General features: G+C 38.4%; 1 protein-coding gene across 2 annotated transcripts in view; it reads left to right on the top strand.

The window, feature by feature from the left end:
* Positions 1 to 25,432, top strand: part of mvb12bb (multivesicular body subunit 12Bb) — a 121,916-nt gene that overhangs the window by 59,575 nt on the left and 36,909 nt on the right. For both annotated transcript variants that reach the window (XM_066644803.1, XM_066644802.1), the window contains exons 2-6: positions 15,222 to 15,337; positions 19,510 to 19,617; positions 23,387 to 23,483; positions 24,623 to 24,752; positions 24,999 to 25,094. In XM_066644803.1, the coding sequence (XP_066500900.1) occupies positions 15,222 to 15,337; positions 19,510 to 19,617; positions 23,387 to 23,483; positions 24,623 to 24,752; positions 24,999 to 25,094 (547 nt within the window). The remainder of the gene's footprint in view (positions 1 to 15,221; positions 15,338 to 19,509; positions 19,618 to 23,386; positions 23,484 to 24,622; positions 24,753 to 24,998; positions 25,095 to 25,432) is intronic.

Here is a 25,432-nt window from a genome sequence, read left to right as displayed (position 1 = left end):
TTAGAAGTAATGACAGGGCTCTGCTTAGTGCTGCCTCTGTGTAAACCTGATACGACATCCCTCACAACATACTTTGACTGTTCATACTCATTGATACAGTAGACACATTTCTGGCTGAATAACTCCCGTGTCCCACAGCACTTATAACCCTCACTCCACATTTGTCATAATTTTATAGATAATTTTTCGACAGCAATCTGTCATTATGAGGAAACTGATAGCTTATACACAGGTAAATGTCATAACAGAAATATAATACTACAAACATTGTTCAGCTTATTCTCAGATTAAATTGAGCAACACATTCATGCTGAGTAAAGAAACAGTTGCTTTGGGTTTTCAATCTGTTCAGTTACAATATACTCAAACCTGGGAATTATTGTTTGTTTCATTTAATGTATTTTCACCTCAGATTACCATTTGTTTGTCTCTTACTTGTTGACAGACTTATCACTACCAAATGTTGACCCTATTTTTATTTGTTTGGCAGAGGTATCAAGGCCATTAAAACAAAGCTTCCTATGACAAATGCTTTGGACCGGTTGCCTAGACTGATTTAATAATGGTCGTTATGCATCCAAGGCTAATCAGGTGGCAGTCCCAAACAGGATAATTAAACAAAAATGCGCTTTATTTCTTTGTGACATTTATTGCCACAAAAACACGAAAAGATACTTACCCATACAAAATGACGTTATTTGATCACTGAAGACTGAGGATGAAATGTGTGTTTGATTAAATTTGTCAAAGAATATAGCTGAAATACATTTGGCTTCCTTGCTTTATATGAAGTCTTCATAGATGAGATACTTTGCCTTTTATTGTCTGTCATTAATGTCTTCTTTTCCATAAAATATTGCAGCATGTAACCTCATGAGTCAAGTTTTCTTTAGAGTCACTAAACTCATAAAAATACTAATCGCAAATACACCATCAGAGCTGAGAACTTCTTCAGTTAGCCCTTAAATGCAGTTATCTGTAAATGAATGATGATCTGATATCTCTCCCAGTATTTCCTTTTGTATGGGCCACTGATTCATTTACCACACCCTTGCATTGAGTCAAATATTGCTCTACAAGTTACTCATTGACCTTCCAAGAGAAACAGGTGCACCAAAAAATGCAAAGAGTTGAAACCAAAGTTCACAAAGTTAATACAGTGCGTCGTGAACTGCTGACTGCGGTGTCGCTATATGATGAAATATTACAGGTGATAGCAGTAAGACTAATATGTGAAGGTAACTAAGAGAGGAGCAGATGGTTTGGGTTCATCTCAGGTATATAGGAGAGTCAGCGCTTTCAAGAACCTACCGCTCCAGCAGGGTCTGTGTCACAGAGGCAAGAAAGACCCTCTACCATAAGTCACAGTACCTGGGGAAAAGTCCCCCATGCGATATTAATGGCTGCCCTTGTGGCGTAGGGCGCTGAGGCAGAGGGCGTGCTCTGGGACTACATTAACACTGCACCCTCACTGGTATTGGGACCCAACTCTGGTCTAGTGTCCAATCAAAGTTAGAGCTACCAAACTGTGTTCTGAGTTCAGAACTGTGATGGCAAACACGTGATAACTATAAACTATTTGTCTTTTTTATTTGCTGATGGCAGTTTGGAAGGACATTTTGCTTTTGAGCAAAGCATTTAACCCTAAATTTGTTAAAGAAAAGTGTTTAGTAAACATCTCAGCATGACCGGGTCATATGTAAAAGTGTAAGGGATAGCATTAGAGGCAAAATTAGAATGACTTGCTAGGCTATGCTAATTGCATTCTCAGGATAATGCTCCTCATGTCTTAAAATATTGTAACCTGCATTTTGTGAAATATATGGATATGGCTTTTGTGTACTATACAACAGTGTTCTTAAGTATAGCATGGTTTCACATTTTTTTGGGAAATAAAACACCCCTTTAGACTCCCAAAGTCCTTTCTGTATGTACCGTTATCTTGGTGACACCCTTTTTATGGCTAGAACCTGGCTTCCTGTACTTGTCATTTGCAAAAAATAATAAGCTACACCAATAAAAAACAATTTGAATTGACAAACTAAATGTAGAAAGACATGTATAATAGTTTTAGATATGTAGCTCCAATCTCACAAAATGTATGTGGAATATTTTGTATTTAGGTATATAGCACCCCCCCCCCTGCCCAAAAATTAAATAAATAAATAAATAAACATAAAAAACCCTCTAGGGACTGGAGAAAGACTATCCCCTCTGCCATTGCCAGCTCTATGCAAATTCTTATTTAGAGACCAAATCTGCTGCAACTACATGGATATTGAGCCACAATGGCTGACAGCCTATCTGACAGCTGATGACACTCAGACAAGCCCTTACACAGGAGAGAACAGGAGGTGAGACGAGGGGGGACACAGTGACAAACGCTTACTGGAGGAATAATAAAGTGGCAAAATAATTCCACATCGGACACACTTACCCAAGCAGAAAGAGTCTGAAAGGGAAGACAACATCTTGTGTCATCCATCTTCCTTAAACAGTGGAGCTGCGACAAAGTGGGAAGCAGAAATTATGATAAATGAAAAGATATATTTAGTCAATACCAGGAATTCTCCTTCGTCAACCCCCTCTGGTTTTTCTCCTAACAAGGTCTGCTCAGAATGAGCATAAATGAAAGGTAGGCTGTCTGTGGACAGAGGGGGAAAAAAGCAGACACAGAGCAGCAAATACACACACACACACACACACAGACTCCAAAAAAAGTACTCGACCCTCACTCCAAAAAGTTCAATCAAATTAACGATGAATTATAATCAGTTCCCTAATTGAGAACCATATTGCCGCGCTGATGAAAATGGGCAAGTGATAGGTCAACATCACTGTCTCTATCATTGAGACAGAGCACCAGAGGGGCCTCCCTCAGTCTTGTATCTCATTTACATCTCCTTTCTTTTTTTAATATCTCGCACAAATGGCAAAGGCAGGCAGCTCCTCACCAACACACAAGCATCATTTATTTTACTGCCTCATTTGAATATGATGAATGCCTCAGCCGTTTGTGTTTTCACAACAAGCGAATAATTGTGAATCAGTCGATTCGGGTTCAATGAATCATGCTCAAAGCTGCTTTTTTTTGTTTTTTGCCAGAAATGATTGTCTATGGGCATTTTCCTAATGATAACTGGTGATTTTGGACATTTGTGTTTTTATATTAACAGTCAGTTATGCAGAACTGTTTACGATGTCATGGACAATTTATCACAACAATGCCGCATTTTAACGTCACATTAGCATTTGGTTAATTATTACATACTCCATTAAAATTATATTTAATTAATGGCTGATATAATGACATTGGCATCACTCCCTTTATAGTGATTTAAATGTAATTAGGTGATTGTAAGCCATTCTACCTAGCAATAGCATGGTATACTATGCTATACTGATTCAGTCAGAGCTGAATGTGAGTTTTGGATTACTTCTTCTTCAGCATAAAAGATGACAACAACAACACACACACACACACATTTCTCCTGCCCCTAGGGGCAGCAACCAGAGACATGAAAAAACATTACTTAATAACGTAGCATCCACTCCCTGCATAAACACCCGCACATGCTAGATAATAAACATAGCCATTTATAATCATGAATAAACCAAAGCTCTAGAGATAGTGGAGCAATAAGCATGCTTGTCTGTGTGGAACAGGCTTGATCTGTGGAAGGCCACTAACACAAAGATTGCATTTCAGAGTGGCATTATTTCTGCCCAGTCTGTAATCCTATAGAATATTCTGGTGTTTAGCCTGGTGCATTTATCTGGTGCATCTATAACATTCAGTCCATGGTCAGTAAGTTCCCAGTATTTAGAGGGGAACAAAAAAAGGTGCCAATTTGCTCATTGGCTTCAATTATAAGTGAGTTTTATGTTGATAGGGTTTAGTATTGAACATGCAAATGCATTGAAATTCCCCATGTAAATCAGTCATATGATACAGTACAGTTACATCATGAATCTATGAAGGTCAGCGAGTGCTAATGACCACTGCCCTAAGACTATCTCCAACATGTCCAGCAGTGTAATAGTAATAGACACTAAGCACATTCTGTTTTGTGTGCCAGGTGCCAGGAAGAGAAGAGAGCCCAAAGAATTAAACAGAGTGAGAGAAGGAGGACTGAATGAGATAGGAGAGAAGAAAAAAACATCCACCAATATCATCGAACAGCGTTGTCGTCGAGGGCGACTATTTATCTCATGCCCGCCAAGTTGGCACGCACATCTGGCGGCGGGTACTTAGTGCAATTATTTATGATTTCCTCCAAGATTTAAAAGCTCTTCGCCGGGCCTTGTAATGCACTAACTGATTGCGGCGCTAATGTAATTAAGGGGAGATTATGATGTCCACGTGGCTCACCAGATGGTGGCATTCGCAGCAATGGGGGGAGCCACAACTGGCACACCACTGCACAAGGGCAGCGAGGCGCAGCCAGTCGGAGCGAGCCAGACCTCCTGCCAGACGCGAGAATGTGTGTGTGTGTGTGTGCACATGTGTGTGTAAAAATTTGTGCAGAAGTGTTTTAAGCGTTTGTGTTATATGTGTGTGAGAGCAAGCAGAAGAGATGATCCATCAGTTCAAGCATTCAGGTGGCTGGTAGGTGTCAGGGTCAGAGTCTTGTCCTTGCTGGACAGGACTAAAGGCAAACAGTGAATTTATCTAGGATGTATTACACACAACTCCTTTTTTCTATATATTTAAATATTTTTTGGACTACATTTTTGGAAACTATGGCTTTGGAATATTGTTTTTCTCTCTTCCTCTGCCATTTATTTTCCTTTGTCCTTCCTTTTCTCTATAAAACTTGATTATTACAACCTTTTTAATTTCACTTAAAAAACATTTTTTTAAAAGAATCCTTTACTGAAAGGTTCTTCAGAGAATTAAGATGGTATTTTCATGACATAATGCAAAGGACTATTTATGGCACTTTTATTTTGAAAAGTGTACTTCTACATCCTCTGGAAAATGGAATAATTTGCCAGTTTTTACTGGAAAATTATTAATAAATAATGATCTCTCTTCTACAGTGTTAGGCTTGCTTGTTTTATTTCTAAAAATTATGTCTTCCATTATTATTATTTTCAATATTATAATATGTTAACAAAGTAAACTCAACCATCTCCTTAGGCATAAATGTGCTCTTTTGGACCATAGATAAAACTACATATCTAACTTAGGCTTTTTGGCTGTGCCAAGGAAACAGATGGCTTAAAAAACAGATGTAATCATATTTGGCAAAGCCATCACGTGTGAGGAGGGGCAGAGAGAGTGTGCATAAGGGATTTGTCTACCCAGACAACTGTGGGCTAACCCAAACTGACCTTTAATTACACGCAGAAAACGCATGGATATTACATTCAGTCTCTGCGCTTCGTCCTCTGGGTGTAGTAAGGGTGGGCTTCTTAAAACATGTTATTATAAGCTATTCAGGAGACACAGGGGTCTTTCATATGCTGGTGTTGAGGAGGTGGGGTGTGTGTCTGTGTGTGTGTGTGTGTGTGGGGGGGGGGGGGTCATATTTGAAACGAGTGTGGTTTTCCACTCTTCCGCCTGTAATGGGTTGGATGTGGAGATGGAGGTCACTGGGGCACAGTAGATTTCCCAGGCCGAGATAAGGATATTATTACGTCCGCCCCGTAACAAAGAAATCTCCATCTCCACTGGTCCCCAGACAAGTGTCTGTAAATTAGAAAACACAGGCAGTGACCTTTCCTCCAGGCATGTGGGGAGCAGAGGCACTTTCTAGCCCCTTTTTTAAGCAAAGTAGGGAGTTGTTGCTTTGCTGGCGTGATGCTTTTGGTCTTCAAAATGAATACTACACTCAGCATCAAACTATAAAAGTGACATATTAAAATGTTGGTCTACACTTTCTACAAAGTCAGTGTTGGCCTTTAAATATATGTTTGGTGCTTAGTACCTTCAGGACTTGTGGGTATGGCACTAAGAATGGGTGGTATGACAGCAAAGAATACAGTTGTCTTTGATGCAAAGCACTGAACAGCACCCCTTTGTGGCACACGTTGTGTATGTGAGTGACTGCCACAACCTTGCTGAAAAGAAAAAGGCTTACTGTGCACGAGCAAGTATGTAAGCGAGTGAATGAGTGGGTGAGTGCCATACCTATCTGAGGCTGAGCGTCCAAGAAAGTGTAGCCCTTGCAGTTGCAGAGTGTAATTTCAGAGCACCATCCTGAAATCAAGGGGTAGGGGGAAGGAGTAAAGAATTTCCTACGCTCCTCCAAAAATTACATAGTGCAGTTTCTGCAGTGCTGAGCCCGGATTAGCAGTGACAGAGGTTCTATTCTCCATATTAGAGGTCAGTGGAGAATCACAGTGATTTAATAAGTGTAATGAACAAGTAATACTACTAGTGTTGCATTTAAACACATTTAAAGCTTTTAATTGGCTAAAATCTGCTATATACTCTATACCAAACCATGATCTATTCTGTCAAATTACATAGGTACAACATTTGGCTACTGTATAGAACCCAGTGCTGAGCTGATATAAAGTGCCCGTCTTCTTCTACTTGATTTGAAATGATTATACAAGATGTCCTATAAAAAGATTACTATAGGAAAGTGGCAGTTTATTGGAATGTATGAAATACTTCCAGCAAAGCATCCTCATATATCATTACCCTGCCCCTCTCCTCCTTTGCCCATGCACCATCTGTATCATTCAGCCCACACACAAATATGCTCACACACACCCTTCCATAGTGTGTGAATGCTGATCGCTGACTCTTTCACGCTGAGTATTTCACCACCTTTTCCATAATTAGAGCATTTATTTTAACAGGTCTGCCTCTTGCTTGCTTTCCTCATCACTCTCTTCTTTCAAATACCTCAACAGTCGTCTTTTTGTTTTATCAACTCCAGGCTGCTGGTGTGATCTCACTGAGGTGTTAAGGGCAAGACTGCCGTGAGTTTCCCATCTTGTCAAGTGTGGTAGGTGGGCCACAGGAAGTTCAGCTGACTTTGTAACAAAACAGGGAAACTCAGAAAGTGGCAGCCTTGGCACTGTATACAAAAAAAAAACAATTTACAAAATTTGACAATGGAATACATTGTTTGTGTTACTGATAGAAGGATTATACAATAGATAAATAAAAACTACAAATAAATACTGCTTACACGATTAAGGGTTAAGACAATAATTTTCTCTTTTTACATTGTTTTAAATTATAACTCTAATATGTGTCATTTATTTGACCAGAGGAGGATGGGTCACACTTGTGAGTCTGGGTTGCTTCCAAAGTTTCTTCCATTAGATTCGATGTAGTTTCTCCTTGCCCTTGTCGTCTTTGGCTTGCTTACTCTGGGATATTTTTTTAATCCTTTTAATTAAAAAAATAATTATTAGTTTCTCTAAAATTGCTTTGTGACCTCATCAGGATGTAAAAAAGCACTATACAAATAAATTTAACTAATATCCAGCATGCCTAGTTTTGGGAACACTCATTCTATGAATTTAGCTACTTTAGGTACAACTATTGTTTTATACAATCTCCATAGAATAGCATGGTCACCACGTGCAATACCAAGTATCATAGAAAGTGTGTAATGAACTTGGTACTTGTTGACAACCATCTCCAAAAGATGTAAAGCGCGTTGGGTGCCTAGAGGAGCTCTATAACGTTTATAACTGTCATTCATACATTTATGTATGCATCACTAATAATTAAAAATAGGAAATACACATTTTGGAATACTCCAGATAAGACTTTTTTTTTTTTTTTTTTAATCTTTGCGTTAACACTTCTTGTGCATTGCCATGCAATGTCGAAATAAGAAAAATAACATAAAATGAAAGGGAAACATACTACATAGTAAAATAAAATAAGTTTGTACCATTTAAATTGGTAAATGTATGTAAAGAGAAAAGTAGTTTAATTTACCAGGAATTATTTTAAATGGATATTACTTAGTTATAGTTGAATGATTGTACAAATTTTACCACTAAATAACTTTACTTACGTAATAGGTATAATCACCATTTTTTTTTTCTTCATTCATTCATTTATGGTCTGTAACCACTTATCCAGTTCAGGGTCGCGGTGGGTCTGGAGCTTACATGGAATTATTGGGCGCAAGGCAGGGACACACCTTGGAGGGGGCACCAGTCCTTCACAGGGTGACACACACACACATATTCACTCACACCTGCAGACACTTTTGAGTCACCAATCCACCTACCAACGTGTGTTTCTGGACCGTGGGAGGAAACCGGAGAACCCGGAGGAAACCCATGCAGACAGGAAAAAACACACGAAACACCTCACAGACAGTCTCCCGGAGCAGGACTTAAACCCACAACCACTTTAAATTCATATTAATGAAAAATATTCTTGAATAAGAAATATAATTTAATGATTATAATATAATGTAATGACCAAAAATAAAACAAAATGTACTTTTGTCTAATATTATACAGTGGCCCTTGTGTGCAACATGCCAAATATAGCCCATAGAAAACTTTGTTCAATTTTCATCAGTGCTTAGACATTAAAGACAATGGACCTTGGTGGTGATGGGTATTCATACTCTTTTTAAAATAAGCCAATTTATTTATATACTGTCTCACTATTCATTATAGGCATAATGCAGCTCATTGGCAAGATAAATTAACTTTTTTTATGCATCCATTAACTTATTTAAGTTTATTTACCAAAAATTAACACTGGAAGAAAAGCAAAAAATGGAAAGGAACATAGTTTAAGGAAAACTTATATTTTAATTGTAAAATAAATGGCTCAGTACAATAACCAGGGCATTAGTACATTAATTTGTATATGTGGAGTGGTTTCCAACCCACAAACTGTGACATAATACAATCCAGCCAGTTATGTAAGGTTGATGGAAATAGTCAGAAAACATGGGACAAAATGAGTAATTCTGAAATTGTATCTCTTCTAGGTAAAGTGCACAGATTTAGAATATGTGGTGCCCCGTGGAACAGCAAAAGGTGATATGGGACACTTCTCTTACTATAATCTCTTTTATAACTGTGAGAAGTTACCATTGGTATTGGGGTGTATATTGGGGTTTTAGAGAGACATATGTTTCCATTAAGGTGACATCTTTATCTGGGTCTCATTCTGCATTTGCTGCAACAAAATATCTTCATTGACACAGAGTATGTCTTTTATTAAGCCAAAACAATTAATTAAATAAATAAATATATAATAGTAATAATAATAATAATAATAATAATAATAATAATAAATAAATACATTCACCTCACACGTGTGCAACAGTTTGTGTCCTGAGTTCTAACATGATAAAAAAAAGGGCAATTAAAAGAACACTATGTAACATCTGGGGTATTTTCTTGGGGCTCCCCCCTAGTGTAGGTTTGACAGCACTGTACTGAAACCATTGGGGAATGTGTGTGGGGAGGTGGTTTCCTGCTCACCTCCAAAAGATATTTAGTTCAGTTTCTGCAGTGCTGAACCTTGAGAAGAAGATATTCTATTCTCCCTATTACATCTCAGTGAAACATCTCAAGGATCTTCAAGGTGTAATTATAGGTAAATATATTACTAAGTGTTCCTTTAAAGGGATAAAGTAATGTAATGTACGTGGCAAATATGCCTCTGTTCCAAGTTATTTGGTAAAAGAAAATATTGGAAATCTTTTCTTTGTTTCTTTCTATGTTAAAAGTTGTAAGCATTAAACTGGCAAAAAAAAAATAAAATAAATACAAATAAAAATGTATTTTACAGGCAACAGTGTACAATGTTTTTTATCCTGTACAACTGCATAACTGTAACAATGCAGTGTACAAAAGTAGTTTCATATAACATTATCCTCTGTGAAAGGAATTTGTTTAACATGTACCCATACTGTTGTGTTGCAGCAAGATAAGAATTACCACTGTACACTCATACTCACTCTGACAAGCACCATATGCAGCTCACTTACTGTCTGCCATTCCTTTTCTAGCTTTTGGGTGGTTTGGTCGTGAGCCAAACTGACAGAGCAAGTCTCAGTTGAGATGGCCTCTATTAGTCTCTCTCTGACATGCGTGCAAAGTACAATAACATTGACCGGCTGCTCTGAGCTACAGGCATTGATTCATTGTCAGTTTGTCATGAATGATGACGAGCGTAAGAGGTCTCATTAGCTTATTATGTTCATTAAATCTTGTTTAGTTCCTGTGCACTTGATCTCATTGTGTGCTATTAACTCCAACAGGCCACTGTAACAGATCATCCACACTGTACACTCTCTGTCTCTCTCTCTCTCTCTTTCTCTCTCTCTCTCTCTCTCTCTCTCTCTCTCTCTCTCTCTCTCTCTCTCTCCTTTTAGTTCAGGTGATCGACAAAGAGTATTCCATCAGTGTAATGCCACGAGTGTTGCCATTAGTAGATAAAGATTGATGTTTTCCCAAGCCAGACAACTGCATGTGGGCTAATGTAAATATGCATCAAATTTGCAACCCCTTGAATTTTAAAGAACAGATTAAAAAAAAAAACATTTTTCAGCAATATTCCATTTTTCAAATTTTTTTTTCAACAACTACTTGACCATTTGGTAAAACAATTGCTTACCCTTTTTTATAGTGTGTATATATAGTTATAATATATTTAGCAGGCTAGCAAACCTTTTTCTGTAAAATGCAAATATAACTAGTGAATTGCAATTTACACAAGCTGGTCTATTCCAATATTTAAAAAATATATCAGCAGTACTTTTCATTCATTCATTCATTCATTCATTTATTGTCTGTAGCCACTGGTTTAGGTCTGGAGCCTACCCGGAATCACTGGGTGCATACTCTAGAGGGGGTACCAGTCCTTCACAGGGTGACACACACTCACACCTAGGGGACTTGAACCCACAACCACTTTAAATTCATATTAATAAAAATATAATTGAATAAGAAATATAAAATGTAATGACCAAAGATAAATTTAACTATAAATATTCTTATTTGCTATGATCCTATCAGAGGTTTCACAACATGTGTCCAGCCTACTCCACAAATTCACCTAGTTAATGATTGGACAACCTTTTAGGCTGATAATAGCTTGAACTTGAACACTGCAGAAGCAATTGACAGACACTAAAGTCCAGCCTTGAACTTGGAGTTACATTTCTGATTCTTCTGTAGCTTTAAGGTAAAGTCAAGAAAAAAGGTAGTTTTTCTTGTAATTCCACATTATAAAGTTGATTAACAAATTTTGAATAAGGATATGATTACTATAATAGAATAGAAATGTTGTTTAAGGAATGCCTCTCAAGAGATTTTTTGGTTTTGTGTGGCTGATTTTTGTGAAGTACAGTCCAATATATTGCCTTGTTTTTGCATGCATGGCTAGCTAGGAAATTCACATTGTGTTTAAATGAGAAACTAGCCCATTTAATGCATTTTAAATGCAGGCTTTCTGTACTCTGCTGATGTTGCTGTGTTCAGCCTTTTTTGTTCTTAGCATACATGTAGCTCATTGCTGTGTTGCTACGTTCTGTTTACAGAATCTCTTGAGGCACAGTAGAAGCCTGTTGGAAAAAATGAAATTGCCAATAGGCCTAATGTATTCCTGCGGGCTTATTTGACAGCAATAACATTTAAGGGACTTTAATCTTTAAATGAGCATCAAATTTCTCTCGAAGAATAAGAGCTTGCCAGTTCTCATATATATGTGTGTGTCTCTTTGTTTATGATTGTGACCCTTTGGATTGCTTCATTGTCCCCAATGCATTGCTATGAGCTAAGCATTAAACATAACCCCCCTGTGTAGTCTGATGTTAAGATGAGTGGGTGTCATTAGTGCCACACTTAGTCGTCCCCAGTCTATATATCCAGACCTACATTTTTAAATTAAAATTGCTTTGCAATCAAAAGACACAGCCCAGTTCGGGAAAAGGCCGCATTGATTAGCGCACAAATTAACGCAAGAAAGAAATCATTCTCCCTCAGTAAGCTAATTTGGTGCTCTGGGTTGGCTCTAATAAGTCCATCCACCCGACTTCTTTATACATGGACCCACCACTGGCCCAGTAAATCCTCCAGATTCAATAAGCATAATTACTATAAAGTCAGTAAACATTTAGATTGAGCGCAATAACTGTGTCATTTACTCCAGTAGCTTGCTTTCGACATAATTTGATAAGATAGAAAAGGAGCTTCCAAATAGCCACTAATCTTTGGGTGATCCATGCATACACATTAGGCCAAGGCATACTGAGACAGAAATAGACATGCATTGATCTGCATTTCCTTGAAAATGTCTGATTGCTCGAACGCAACCTAATGGCATTTATGTGGCTATCTGTGGTCATTCCTGCTGGCCAAGGTCTAACTAGATCATAAGAGAGCACACCACCTGCTTTTACAGTGTCTGTGTAGTTATCTTTCATTATTCTGTTGCCATTTAGCCTAGTGTGTCTTCATTTTTAAAGCCTACTCTTTTGGAGAATGTTGGAAAATCAGCATCCTAAAACACAGGGATCTAAGATGGTGGTCATCCACAGCAAGGAACCAAGTTCTAGTGCTGTTTCATTTATATGTGTGAATTAGCAGTGTTGTTTATGTAGTGAAAACTTTACTCCCACTCCTTAATGTGAGAATAAAGACCCCTCCTCTCTATATACAAGAAGCACTTAAAGCAGTTCTGCTTCAGCCCTCTCCATATTTCAGGAGCTCATTAAAGAAGAAACAAAGGTTTGCTGTAATTAATTACCCTGCTAATTGGGCCCACAGCAGTATTATTGTCTGCGTCAGTGCAGCTTATTTAGTGTACAAATGAGGCTTTTGGCTTGATGCTTTCTCCTGCTTGTATGCCTGGCCATTAGAGCAGCGACAGCGCCATCACTCAGCATCTGACACTCGGAATGCGATCCAGCACTGGAAAGCACCCATCATAACCTAGCAAATGCACACAGTTTATAGAGTGTCTGGTATTGCTCTGCTCCCTAATACCTGGGAGGGTGGGTGCACGTCTATGAGTGGGAGTGTATGTATGTGTGTGTTCTCCATGCTGTTTGAGCATTTTTTTTGTCTTGGTGTTCAAAAGAGCAATTCTGGCAAAATGTTGCTTTGGATAGCCATCCAGCAAGGAGTTCATTATGCGAACAACTATAGTTAAGTTGCCATAAAGTTTAGGGGTGCAACGATATACAAATTTCACAGTATAATACATATTGCTGTTTTTGCTCCATGATACATTACATTTTTTAAAAACATGGTGAAAGAACATGATTTTAATATCCTTTTTATTTTTTGATATTGATGTCCAAATATGGGTCTATTCTGTATTGTACGGGACAGTTGGCAACACTAGTTCCAGCCCAGTCTTGCTGTCTCTGCTAGCCATTTCACATCAAGGTAATCGTCCAACAGGCTAACAAAAATAAAAAACATGGCGTTGTTTCCCCCGTATCTCTAAACACTTCTCCGGTGTTGGCATAGTAACACATTATTACACACCTATTACACACTGTGCCATGAGATATTGCATGAAACAGGTAGTTAAATGTTCCAGTGGCTTTTCCGCATAGACACGGTTCGGCATGGAAGGCTTACAAACCATGCTGATCCTTACTCAGGGCCACAGAACCATTATGTAGGAGGGCTTAAATGAAGTAGGGATCTGCTGATTGGTTGCTCAAACAAAGTTATTCTGCAATGTAACTATTTCACAGTTAAGTAAGAAGTATACTGTATCCCTATAATTTTTAAACTTGGTGTTATATGACGTGCTAGTGGCTATAGCATACCTCGACCACACGAGTCCACCTGTTGGCCACATATCCGGCAAGCACCCGCAAGTAAGTCCCTTCTATTTGCAGCCATAGTTAGGTATTCACAGAGTGTAGTTTGTGCTGTTTGCAAACAAAAAAATTACAATCCAAAAAAACATAGTTCTCTGTTTGTTTAGCATGCTAACACACATAATTATTACGGGGTGCTGTTCACTTCCTGTTCCTGATTTAGCAATGGAAAAAGAAACCATAACCGGGCTAATGGGAATAGAACAATGCATAATGTCTTTAAGAAACATTTGACCCTGCAGTGGAAAAGAGGCCAGACAGTTTTGTTTTATTTACAATGATTTGCCTCAATCAAAAGAATGAAAACATTTTTGGTTCTTATTATTGTGGCGCAGAGTACGGAAGAGGCTGGGAAGCTTATGGGGGAGCTCCCAGCATGCTTGGCCCGTTGTGGGAAAAAGTATACTTAAACTGAGCTGATATTAGTGATGTACTTACGTTATTTTTTTGATGACTAACCTGTACTAAATCACTACTAATATGCAGTTTAAAGTCACTTATAGAAATGAACAATTTGAGCATATAAAACATGTCACAAATATAAACAAAGCTTCTGAATGTTAACACACCAGAGAGTACAGCGTTTGCTCATAATTGTAAACATCCCTTTTAAGTACATCATCACACTTTACACTTTCTATTTTTCTATGCCCGTTAACTAGTTTTGGTGTTATTTTTGAGGATTTAATGTTGTTTCTTGTGTTTGCGTGTGTTTGTGCTTAGTGGGTAGTGAGAAGTGTGGGTGTTGGGGGCATACCTTGATGCAAAAAAGGTGTCTGCCTTCATGTGGGGCCCCTGCATCTCACTACACATCAAAAAAGTATCGCTTTTCAGAATTATTTCTTGTTCCCTTGCTCCCCTTACTTGTGCCTATTTTAGGGTTTAGGTTTTTAGGGGTATTTTTTATTGACATCATTCTTCCAGTGACATCACAATATTACATTAGTTGGAGGGTGGCATGGTGGCACAAAATAACCTTGTCACTGTCACCTTGGGTCCTGCATTGGCGCGATATGCTGTGTGTGTTCTCCCTGTGTTTACATGGGTTTCCTCTCACAGTCCAAGAACACATGTTGGTGGGTGGACTGGCTGTGCAAAATTGTCCATAGGTGTGAGTGCATGAGTGACCAGGAGAGTGTGTAGTTACTTGCTCAGTCCAGAGTGTCCCTACCTTTTGTCCAGTGATTCCATGTAGGCTTTGGACTAACCTCATTCCTGAGCAGGATGAAGTGGTTAAAGAATATGAACGAATGAATCATATTTGTTGAAGAAAACATATTGTGAGTTTTAACAACTCTTGGAAATAACTGTAACCAGCTCAATCAACTGAAATCAGGCATTTATGTACAAATTGCCTGACATATTAAATTCTAATTGTTGTAGGTGAACATGCATTAGCATAACATGTTAATTTTTATTGTTCAACAGATCTAAGAATGCCAGACCTTCAGACTAAATCCAAAACCATGGAAGAGCAGCAGCTTGATCCCATAACGGACATTGGGATGGTGACCAGGAAAGAAGCACCTTCCCTCTACACTGTGGTGAGTGTGTTGTTGTTTTATGTAAGATTTTGATATTTATTCAAATGGGCATATGGTCTTGTTAGAAAACTGCTGAAACTTTTGCACTAACATGGCATAAAAATAGTGCGGTACAGAATCCCAGTGAAAACGATTTCCTCGCTGGTTGCCTTCCCTGGCGGCGAATGCTGGGCCATTATTATTTCATAATGTTTACTTTGATGAAGACGACTCTTCCCCTGGCCAGCTCCATGCTGCAGAGTCCTTCAGTCATTCCTGAGGATACAGTTTAACAGGCCTCTCCAAGGAGACGTCCCACCGAGCTTGGCACTAAAGCCCTTTGTTTGTTTAACACTCGCTTGGCACAGACGCTGGGGTGGCTGGCTTTTTGGCACTTCAGCAACACCAAACAATCCCACAGCACAGAGATGGGAAACTAGGACAGCCGTATTTGGCGACCCCTGGGAACATGCCATGCTGCGAGTATCTGTGTGTGTGTGTGTGTGTTTGTGTCGTTCTGCTCCTTCACACAAAGCCTCTGCACAAGAGGAGAAGGGCTCTGTTGCGAATTAAACAAAGCACACAGCAAACATTTGAACACAAATGGCCTCGTGTTAAGCTTACGGGCAGCCTGCTCTCTCCCTTCATCTCTTTCCTTCTCTTCAGCTCCTGTTTCTTTCTTCTTGCCCTTACTCTTCCTGCCCCACCCTGCCAAGCCCAACTGTTGTCGTCTCCAGTGGGCCCGTCTGAGGGTTGGAACAGTGCTGCGACTCTGCCCACTGGCAGCCAGGATCCGGTGCGCGGCACATGGTGACAGTCGACTCTCAGAAGCTTTGTTCCGCTTGCCCTTATCCTACATCACTCGCAGCAGGACGCTGTTGCCTCACTTTGTTCGCATAAACAAATAAAGTTATTAATTTATGACCTTTACTTCAGAGATGTAGCGTGAATCTTAATGTATGTTTTAGAAATAAATATTACTATATGTCTGAACTATGTATATATTCCTTAAAATTATTGAATATAGCTTTTTTGTTGTTGTTTTATGCTCAGTTGTCCCTTATATTTAAAATTAATTATGCTATTCACTTTAAACACTGCTGCATTTTTTAATTTAAATGTAACCTTTCCTTTTATAACTCATTTCATGTAACGTCATTTTACTTTATTTTTTCCTTGATTCTTAAATAAAAATTGTTTCTTTCTGTTTTCCAGTGTTCTCTTTATTCTATTCATACTGTAAATTAAAGCAGAAGAATGTGTTCATCATTACACATTTTTATACATCCTGGCTCGGATGCTGTTCTTAGTGCACATGCTAATATTATGTTAAAACATTTTGGCTGACACCTATGCGAGGGTCTGATTTTGAAGCTCACACAGATTAATTTATGTGGATTTTCATAACATTAAAAAATGTACCCTTCTCTGAGTTCATCTAACCCTTCTGAAGCTCAGTTTTTTGGTGTGGTCCTTGCATGCAAAAGAAAGCTTAGAAATTTGATGTAAACAAAAGGATAATGCCATACAAGAGCCTAACATTGCCAGGAACCATGGTGGGGTATAAAGTACTGAATAGATCAGTGTGTCACGCCCTCGTCTCGTCATGTCTGTTTTCCCCGGTCATGTGCTCTTTCTCAGCACATGGCTATGTTTGTTTATGTTCTAGTCTCCGCCTTTGTTCCGCCTCCTTGTCTGTCATCTGTTACCCTGCCCCCTTGTTATCTGTCTCAGGTGCGTCTCATCAGTGTCTTGTATTTAAGTCCCCTTCCGGCACTTCCTGTTTGTTGGTCATTTGTTCTCTTGTACTTTGTCATGTCAGTTGTGTACTCAAGTCTGTCTGTCTCTGTAAGTTTCTCCGTTATTAGTTTCCACGTTGTCGTTGTATTTCCTCTGTCGTTTAGTTCTTTAGTCTGTCTGTCCCGTTTGCCCTGCTTGGATCCCCATTTCTTGTCTTTTTGTTAAAAGTCTCGTTGTTTTGTTATTATTTGTTATTAAAAGATTATCAGTGCTTTAGCGTGTGCGTCCGCTCCGTCAGTCCGCCCCGCGTTCCTGACACAGTGAAACTGCATTCTATAGAATGAAAATAGGACGTTTGAATACCATTTGGGAATAGAGGAATTGGTGCTCTAAAACAAATCAATCACGATTTATGTGTGACCTCATTAATATTTTTGTGGCTCAATACCACAAAAATCCGATATAAATAAATAATACACCATGTATTTTAAAGCTTTCTCCAAAATATAAAAACAGTTACTTCAGCAAAGTGAAGACAAACCTCTATTAAAATCTAAATCTCTATTAAAATATATATTTATAGAAATAAATATAACTGAAACTGAACAAATTATATTAGCCATATCAACCATGACCACATTCTTTTGATTCTACACTCACTGTCCATTCCCTCAGCTTCACTGACCATGCAGGAGCACGGTGTAGTTCTACAATTACAGACCCATTCCAAAAAATGAGAATATCATGGAAAAGTTGGTTAATTTCCATAATTCCATTCAAAAAGTTAAAATTTCATAGATTATAGATGCAGGGCCCACAATTTAAATCATTTCAAGTATTCCTTTGTTTATTTTCACATAATTTGGGCATCCAACTCATAAAACCCACGAAAACAGGATTTCAAAAATATTAGAATACTGTGGAGAAATCAGCCTCTAATTTTTTGGAATGGGTCTGTATATAGTAGCCCATCCGTTGCTTTGCATACATTATTACCCCCTTGTCACCATGTTCTTCAATGGTAAGGACCCCCACAGTGCAGGTATGATTTGGGTGGTAGATCATTCTCTGCAGTGTCACTGATGTGGTGGTGGTGTGTTAGCGTCTGTTGGGCTGGTACGAGCAAATCAGACACAGCATTGTAGCTGGAGTTTTTAATCCCTGTGTCCACAAATACATCTACCTTGATGGTCCACCTTATAGCTGTAAAATCAGAGTTCACCGTTTGTGTTGGTCATCCTCACGTCCTTCATCATTGGACACAGGACACTGGATGTTTTTGTTTGGTAGACTATGTGTTGCATTGTAGTAATTAAAGGAATACTAGTGTATTTCATATTTACAGCACGGTACTGAAATCGAGGGAGGGAGTGGTTTCCTACCCTCTTCCAAAAGTTACATATTGTAGTTTCTGCAGTGCAGAGCCCAGAGTAGCAACAACAGAGGCTCTGTTCTCCCTATTACAGGTCAGTGGAGCATCACACTGATTTTGAATGTGTAATTGTAAAGTAAAATATTACATAGTGTTCCTTTAAAAGTACCTCTTAATCATGCTTAAAACTATTTTAATATATGATATTAAAAATGTGACTTTTCACTCACTGTCATTATCTGGAACCAGCATACAACAATCTGATAAAAAACCAGTAAAAGCAGGATGTCGATTAAGAAGCTTATTTAAATGTGAAACTGTATCCCTTCTCTCTCCCTCTCCTTTGTATGTGTCTACATGTTGCTCTCTCAAAGCCCTGTCATTCTTTGCTTCTAACATTGGCCGGCTGGGCTGTGGCAAGGCAGACTGACTCCTCTGGTGCCTGGTTCCTCCCCTGCTTGACTTTGGGTTGCACAGCGCCGATCCTTTGTTTACGCTGACAGGAGGTGCGGGGCACTGACCCGGAAAGAGTGGCCAGTATGGGTTGTCTTGTAAGAGAAGGAGAAGAGGCAAGGGAGGGGTGGGGGAGGTTGGGTTGATGTATAGACTCCTCCTGGGAGTATTTACTTCACCCAAAGACTTCTCTCTGTTTATCAGTCCATCTGTTTTTCCATTCAGTCTTTCTCTTAATCAGACAGTCCACCTGAAAGTTTCCCCTAATTTGCCCAGCTTAAAATTGCTATTTTGTCTGTCCAATCTCCATCACTGTCTCTTCAGGGCTGGGTAAAGTTTCATTAGGTTTAGGAGAGGCCAGGCTTTCTCAGGTCATGTCTAAACCAATCTCTCACAAGAGGGTGCTGGTATTTTTAGTGCTTATGTAGACTGAGGATACTTGTATAGGGCTCTAATGAGATGGAGCGAGAATTTGAGCATATACAAGTGTTAATTAAGCCAAGTATGCAAGGAGAGAGGCAGCGAGGGGTAAAAAATATCACACACAATTCATCCATACATTAACTTTATCCCACTTCAACGCATGTTCTTTCCTCTTTTTTTTTCTCTCTCTCTCCTTTTCACGTAGGTTGCACAAACAACAGATGGCTACGACGCCGACCTGTGGAAGGACAGAATATTCAAATCCAAGGTCACACGCTATCTCTGTTTCACCCGCGCCTCCTTCGCTGAAAATGTAAGAGAAATTTTTAGGTTTAACACACACACACAAACACACACACACACATACACACAGTTGCAGACTGCTCAAAGAAAGCCGCATTCCGAGTGCTTTAGGCAGCGTTTGCTCTGGTAACTTCCGTCCCTCATTACAGCTCTGATTGGATGTTTGATCAACAGCTCCTCTAAAATGCTTCTCGACTTTTAAAGCCGACGATCTGCGCCGAATGCAAATACAGCTCTGAATTTGGGATGAGCAGAATATAAGCACCACCTTGATGTATGATACCCTATTGGGCCGTAAGGAAATTTGTTTGTGATCCGCCATGCTCCCTGTGGAATTAAGCCTATGATTATTCATAGATGTTCTCTGCTTTTGTAGTTTGGGATTTTGTTTTCATTCAATTAACCTGGTCCCAACAGAATACCTGGATACTTTCCTGCAATTCTTCAAAGAGGGTGAACACATACAGAAATGATTAGTTTTAAAGTATTAGGATTTTTAAATGAAAAATGACACATCAAACACACACCTCAATATGGCTGCTAAAGTGGCACCTATACATGGAGACTAAGGATTGCTCAATGTTGTGTATCTATCAGCATGTTTTCATTTCTTATGGACATATAATATAAATATTGTATTCAGCTTTGAAATAATGCTAATTTTTATTATGCTTTATCCAGGACTTCACCTCATTTAACAAGGTTGCGCAATTTGATTTCTTGAGATTATGTTTTTGTTGTTGTATTTAGTAGGAGTAATCTTAGCTATGGGTACTTTCCATTACTCAGTAAAAAGCTACAGTGAACCCGACTTTTCAATAATACTACTCAAAATTGATTGGAATATCTAGGAAGGAAGATATTTCACAAACTGACTGGTTGCAATGGTGGCATCCAATTACAATATCACACCTCAAATCTTGAATTCACTTGAATCAATATCACACTTGAATGACCCATCTAAAAAAATGTAAATCCAGACTGCATGTATTGGTGCTTGATTTTAAACTGGTAGCAATGAGACTGAAGGAAACACACCTGAATAAAACTATGAAAGTCTCAAAAGTTTTTGGCCATTTATTTTATTTTATTTTATTTTTTTGAAAGACAGTTGGAACTGTCATAATAACCATTGTTAATAGTTATGATAATTCATTCATTCAGTCAGTCATTCATTCATTTTCCATAACCTCATCCTGATCTGGGTCCCTGTTGGTTATGATAAATTAATAGTTTTGGTCATTTTACACCACACTAAAGCATTTAGTGTTTCTTGGTTTTTTTTGCTTGTCCTCTTAACAGATATAAAATAAATACTGCATGGTTTGTCATTTGTGAATTCATGTAGAGCAATTTTTTTCCACATGCTACTTATGCTAGCAGTAATTGTGGGCTGACATACTTGCATAAGTGTCAACAAATACACAGAAGCACACTTACGTCATCATAGATTGTATGCTTACCTGAAAGTGTAATAATTTACTAAATTGCCATTGGTTTCTCCTGCAGGTACTGAAGTTGAGCAATTATCAAAGTCAGTAATACTGAGTTTTAGCACTGGAACAATGGGAAATTATAAAAGCACATTTATAGTATTCTAGTAAAGTTCAAATACATTTCAAGCCTGTATTTCCAGTAATTTTGTACTTTGTGTGTGGGGAAAAATACCCTTCACTTTATACTAATTTAATATATTTGTCTTTGTCCTCATACCTATGCCCATATTTTCTGATTTCTTGTTTTTGTGCCAGTATCTAAAATCCTGTTCTAAACAACATGCTAGGAGCCAAAATAAATCAACTGCAAGGCAGATTTGGCCCAGTGTATATGTATATTTACTGTCACTTTTCACACTTCCACCACTCTTTTCAGCTCTACCATCAGTAACATGTATATTTCATTATTGTGCAGCCTTTCTTCATGGCTATATCTCAGTGATTCATTATAGTTTCAAGTGTCAGATTGGAGAGATCAGTGTACTGATGCCAGGTCAGTACTTCACTTCTTTTTCATGCCAGAACTTACACCTACATAGCACCTCAAAATCACAGTTAGAGTGCTAATGCTGGAATAATGTTGAAATAAACATTAATCACAAACACTCTTGGATAATGTGAATATTTCAATCAGATTAATATAGAAATAACCAGCATATAGGCCTCTTTATCTCTATTCAGCACTGAGCAAAGCTTGTTAAAGGTTTTTGTTATCATTGCAGCCCTGCACGTCTACAAGGATGTTCAGAAATTGACATGGTTGCTCACTGTGGCTGGCCTGCCCTGCCCAATCTCTCACCACTTGCCTGTTGATCAAGTTCAATCAGAGCTGTGGTTTTAGTATGTATCACACCAATCCCCTCCCTGTCGCTGCTGCCTAGTGTCTTAAAACGTGTGTCTGCACTGTTTTAAAGTCCCTGACACTAATAAAACATGACAGCGCCATCAACAAAGGCTATTTTGTCTGTCAATCAAAGTGGCCCCCACTGTAATTGTCTATGACAAAAACAGATTCTGCAAAATTAGCCAGTGAATTATGTGGTGGGAAGTAAACAGTTTGTGATTTATCATACTCTGGCTTGGAGTTAGATGGCCTTTTGTCAGGTCCTGATGGGAAAATTCTCTCATGCATCTTAAGAAAAAAAAAACAAAAAACAAAAATAAAGCAAGACGGAAAGAAAGACTAGGAAGAAAAAAAAAACGTGCACATAGTAATAACATTCATCCATATTCCTGCCCTCAAGTCAGGAATAAAAAACTATGAATAAAAAATGTCTGTACTGGTAATAACTGCCGGGTAGTGGTGGTGACGGCATCCAGAATGTCGGCCTCATCAACGTCACGCCACGCTGGCCACACTCTTTCAGGGGCGTCGCTGGATTATTGCAATTTATTACCACGAAAAATGGAAGCATAATGAGCACAGGCTGGGGAAGCTGAGGGAAAAAGTCATGCTTGAAAATGTCAACTAAACAGCTCCTGATTGTTTTCAACTGCTCCCTGTTCTGAAACGCAAGCAATTTGGCCTGCCACGCACTGGCTTGAGTACTATTCTGCCATGTTGGGAGATGATGGCTAGCACACGGGTGCTTGTGTACTTGGAAAGGGGCAGTGATTGCGCAATTACTTGCTGTCGGTCAGGTGTATGTGTGAGGCAGAGGTTTTCTGTGTGTGCAAAGGTGTGTGCGTGTGTGAGTATCTGTCAGAAAGTCCAAAAACCTACAATAAGCTTGAAGTGAAAAGCAGAATATTTGTACTCAAAGCGTATTTAAATATATATTTTTTTGTACATTTCAGCTTAAAGCTAATCATCCCTTTCATCCTGAACTATAGTTATTTTAGCAAGAGGTGTTTAAAATCTTCTATCCACTGGACCAAAGTGCCATTTGAATGGGGGCTTGTATGTTCGAAACTGGTCTAATGTGGCGCTCTCTCTCTCTCTGCTCCTAGCAAACCAAAAGAAACTGTTTTTTTAGACAATGGTGAGAACTCCAAATGTTGAAAAGCATGAAGTGAGTTGAGGATATTGCTCTCTTCCTGCTCCATAATAGGTGGCAGTATTACTTAAGGTGGAACTGTGTTTCCCCACAATCGTAGATGTTCCTTTTAAGGTCCCCGAAATAACAAGAATGTGTAACTCACTTCTTACCAGATACATGACACTGTTTGAACAAATGTTATCAAAGTAGATGTCGTGGCAGGAAGGTCTTGGAGGACCATATTTGGCCTGAGGGCCAGTTTGGACAGTTCTGGTTGTAAAACTACTTCCCTCTCCCACTGTAGACCCAATCAGGAAATTTTCTGGTGGATATGAAGTTGACTGACTTGAAGGACACACTGCCAGAGGGCTTCACACCCATACAAGAGACCATGGATACTAGTGAGTTTCACTTACATCCGGACAATCTCACATTTTCCCCTAAATAAATACCTTGCATGTATGTATAAAAACACATTCTCTTCTGCAACAGACCGTTGTCCTGGGGGACGTTTCCTCCAGAGGCTGAATGTGAGTGTTTCATGGGTGCAGGTTTAGCATAATTTATGAGAGTGCAAAAGAATAAAATAAACATTTTGCCCCGGAGGTAGGAGGAGAGAAGAACGATGAGTCATTGTTTATCTCTGCCGGAGCCTGGCTTTTCTTTATGATGCGCTTATTTATTTATGTATTTATTTGGAAAGAGCGCGAGTGGATGGTGGTTATCTAATATTAATGAAATGCATTCCCCCGATGCTTTAGTGCTTTTTGAGTGCTATGTATTTCTCCACTCCTCTTACCTCCTCTCCTCTCCTCTTCTCTCCTTGTGCCTTTGAGAATGCAATATTATTTTGCCTTTGAGAGCGAGGACAGCATGTTTATTATTTTCATTATTATTGCATTTATATAGCACTCGCCCCGTGCTGCTTTAAAATGAATGGGATGGACTCAAAAGTAATATGAGCAAGTCTGGCTTCAGGATCCTGTGGAATGAATAAAAAGATGAATAAAAGGAATAAAAAGTCTTGTTGGGCTATGCTTTAATGCAAAGGGTTTATTGTGTGAAACCATGTTTAATGGATATATCAGCCACTATTAAATTGCCATTTTACCGTCAATCAAAATGTTAGTTCTTGTCTTCTGGCATGACCCAGTAATGAAAATGCCCAGCGCTGTCAGCAAATGTAGTTTTTATATATTTTTATGTAATTATGATCCTATTTTGTTTATTGATAATGTGTCAAGTACTTTTAAATATGGGGTGTTTATCTTTTCCTCATATATTAATGGTTGATCCCCATTTATTGACCCATTGAATAAATCATATTGAAAATATCTTTCTTTTTAAGTATATTTATATATATATATATATATATATATATATATATATAGTTTACTGGAGCTCAGTAAGGTTTTGTGCAGTAAAATAATGTAAACAATGCATAAAAACCAAGAGTGCCATGCTCTAGATAATGAGTATGTATGGTATAAATATTTGATCTCTCTCTCTCTCTCTCTCTCTGTCTCTCTGTCTCTCTCAGATGAGTTAGCTTTGAGGAGGAAGATGCTCTGTGTGAAGATAGCCCCTAGGCACAGTACTGACACAGCTGTATGTGACGTGCTCATTCAGAGCAGGTCAAAGCCAGGCCCGGCTAACTACACATTTATAGGGTGAACACACAATTGGATCTTGAGCCTCACATTTTTACTACATAGCTCTCATGTCCAGTTTTAAAAAACTTTGGAACATTGTCAGGAACCAAATTTGGCTTTTCACTCATACACCACATAATTAGAATAAAACAAGTTCACCTCTCTCTTGGGTGTCCTAAAAGTAGGCCAGATCAGAACAGTTTTGTATACACACATTTGTTGATGTGATGTAATATATTATGCTAATGCTCTGTCCTGATGCAGAGAGCTGAATGGAATGGCAATTTGGTATCTAATAGGAAAAGTACAGCAGACAGATGATGCCACACCCTCTTTTCGACAAAATGCTCCAGACAACAGGTAGGAAAAAAAAAACATACTGCATTATCCACAAAAAATAAACTATATAAATATGAAATGCAAATATATAAAAGTAGCCTATAGTTGTCTCCAGAATGAAAGGTATACAGTCCTTCTTTATATATATATATATATATATTACCATTAAAATAATCGTTAAATAAAAGTTTTTTTCTTGTTATATAAGCATTGTTTTTAATAGCATTGCATAACATTAACATGTCCAAAATAAAAATTTCATTACAAAAACAAATATTAATACATTTTGTTTAAACAAAATAAACACATAACAAATATAAAATAAGAAAACATAGGAAATATGTTTTGCAGTAAACCAC

Source organism: Hoplias malabaricus, chromosome 14, assembly GCF_029633855.1.
Source record: "Hoplias malabaricus isolate fHopMal1 chromosome 14, fHopMal1.hap1, whole genome shotgun sequence".
Taxonomy (NCBI): domain Eukaryota; kingdom Metazoa; phylum Chordata; class Actinopteri; order Characiformes; family Erythrinidae; genus Hoplias; species Hoplias malabaricus.
This window is presented reverse-complemented; position numbering and strand designations above follow the sequence as displayed.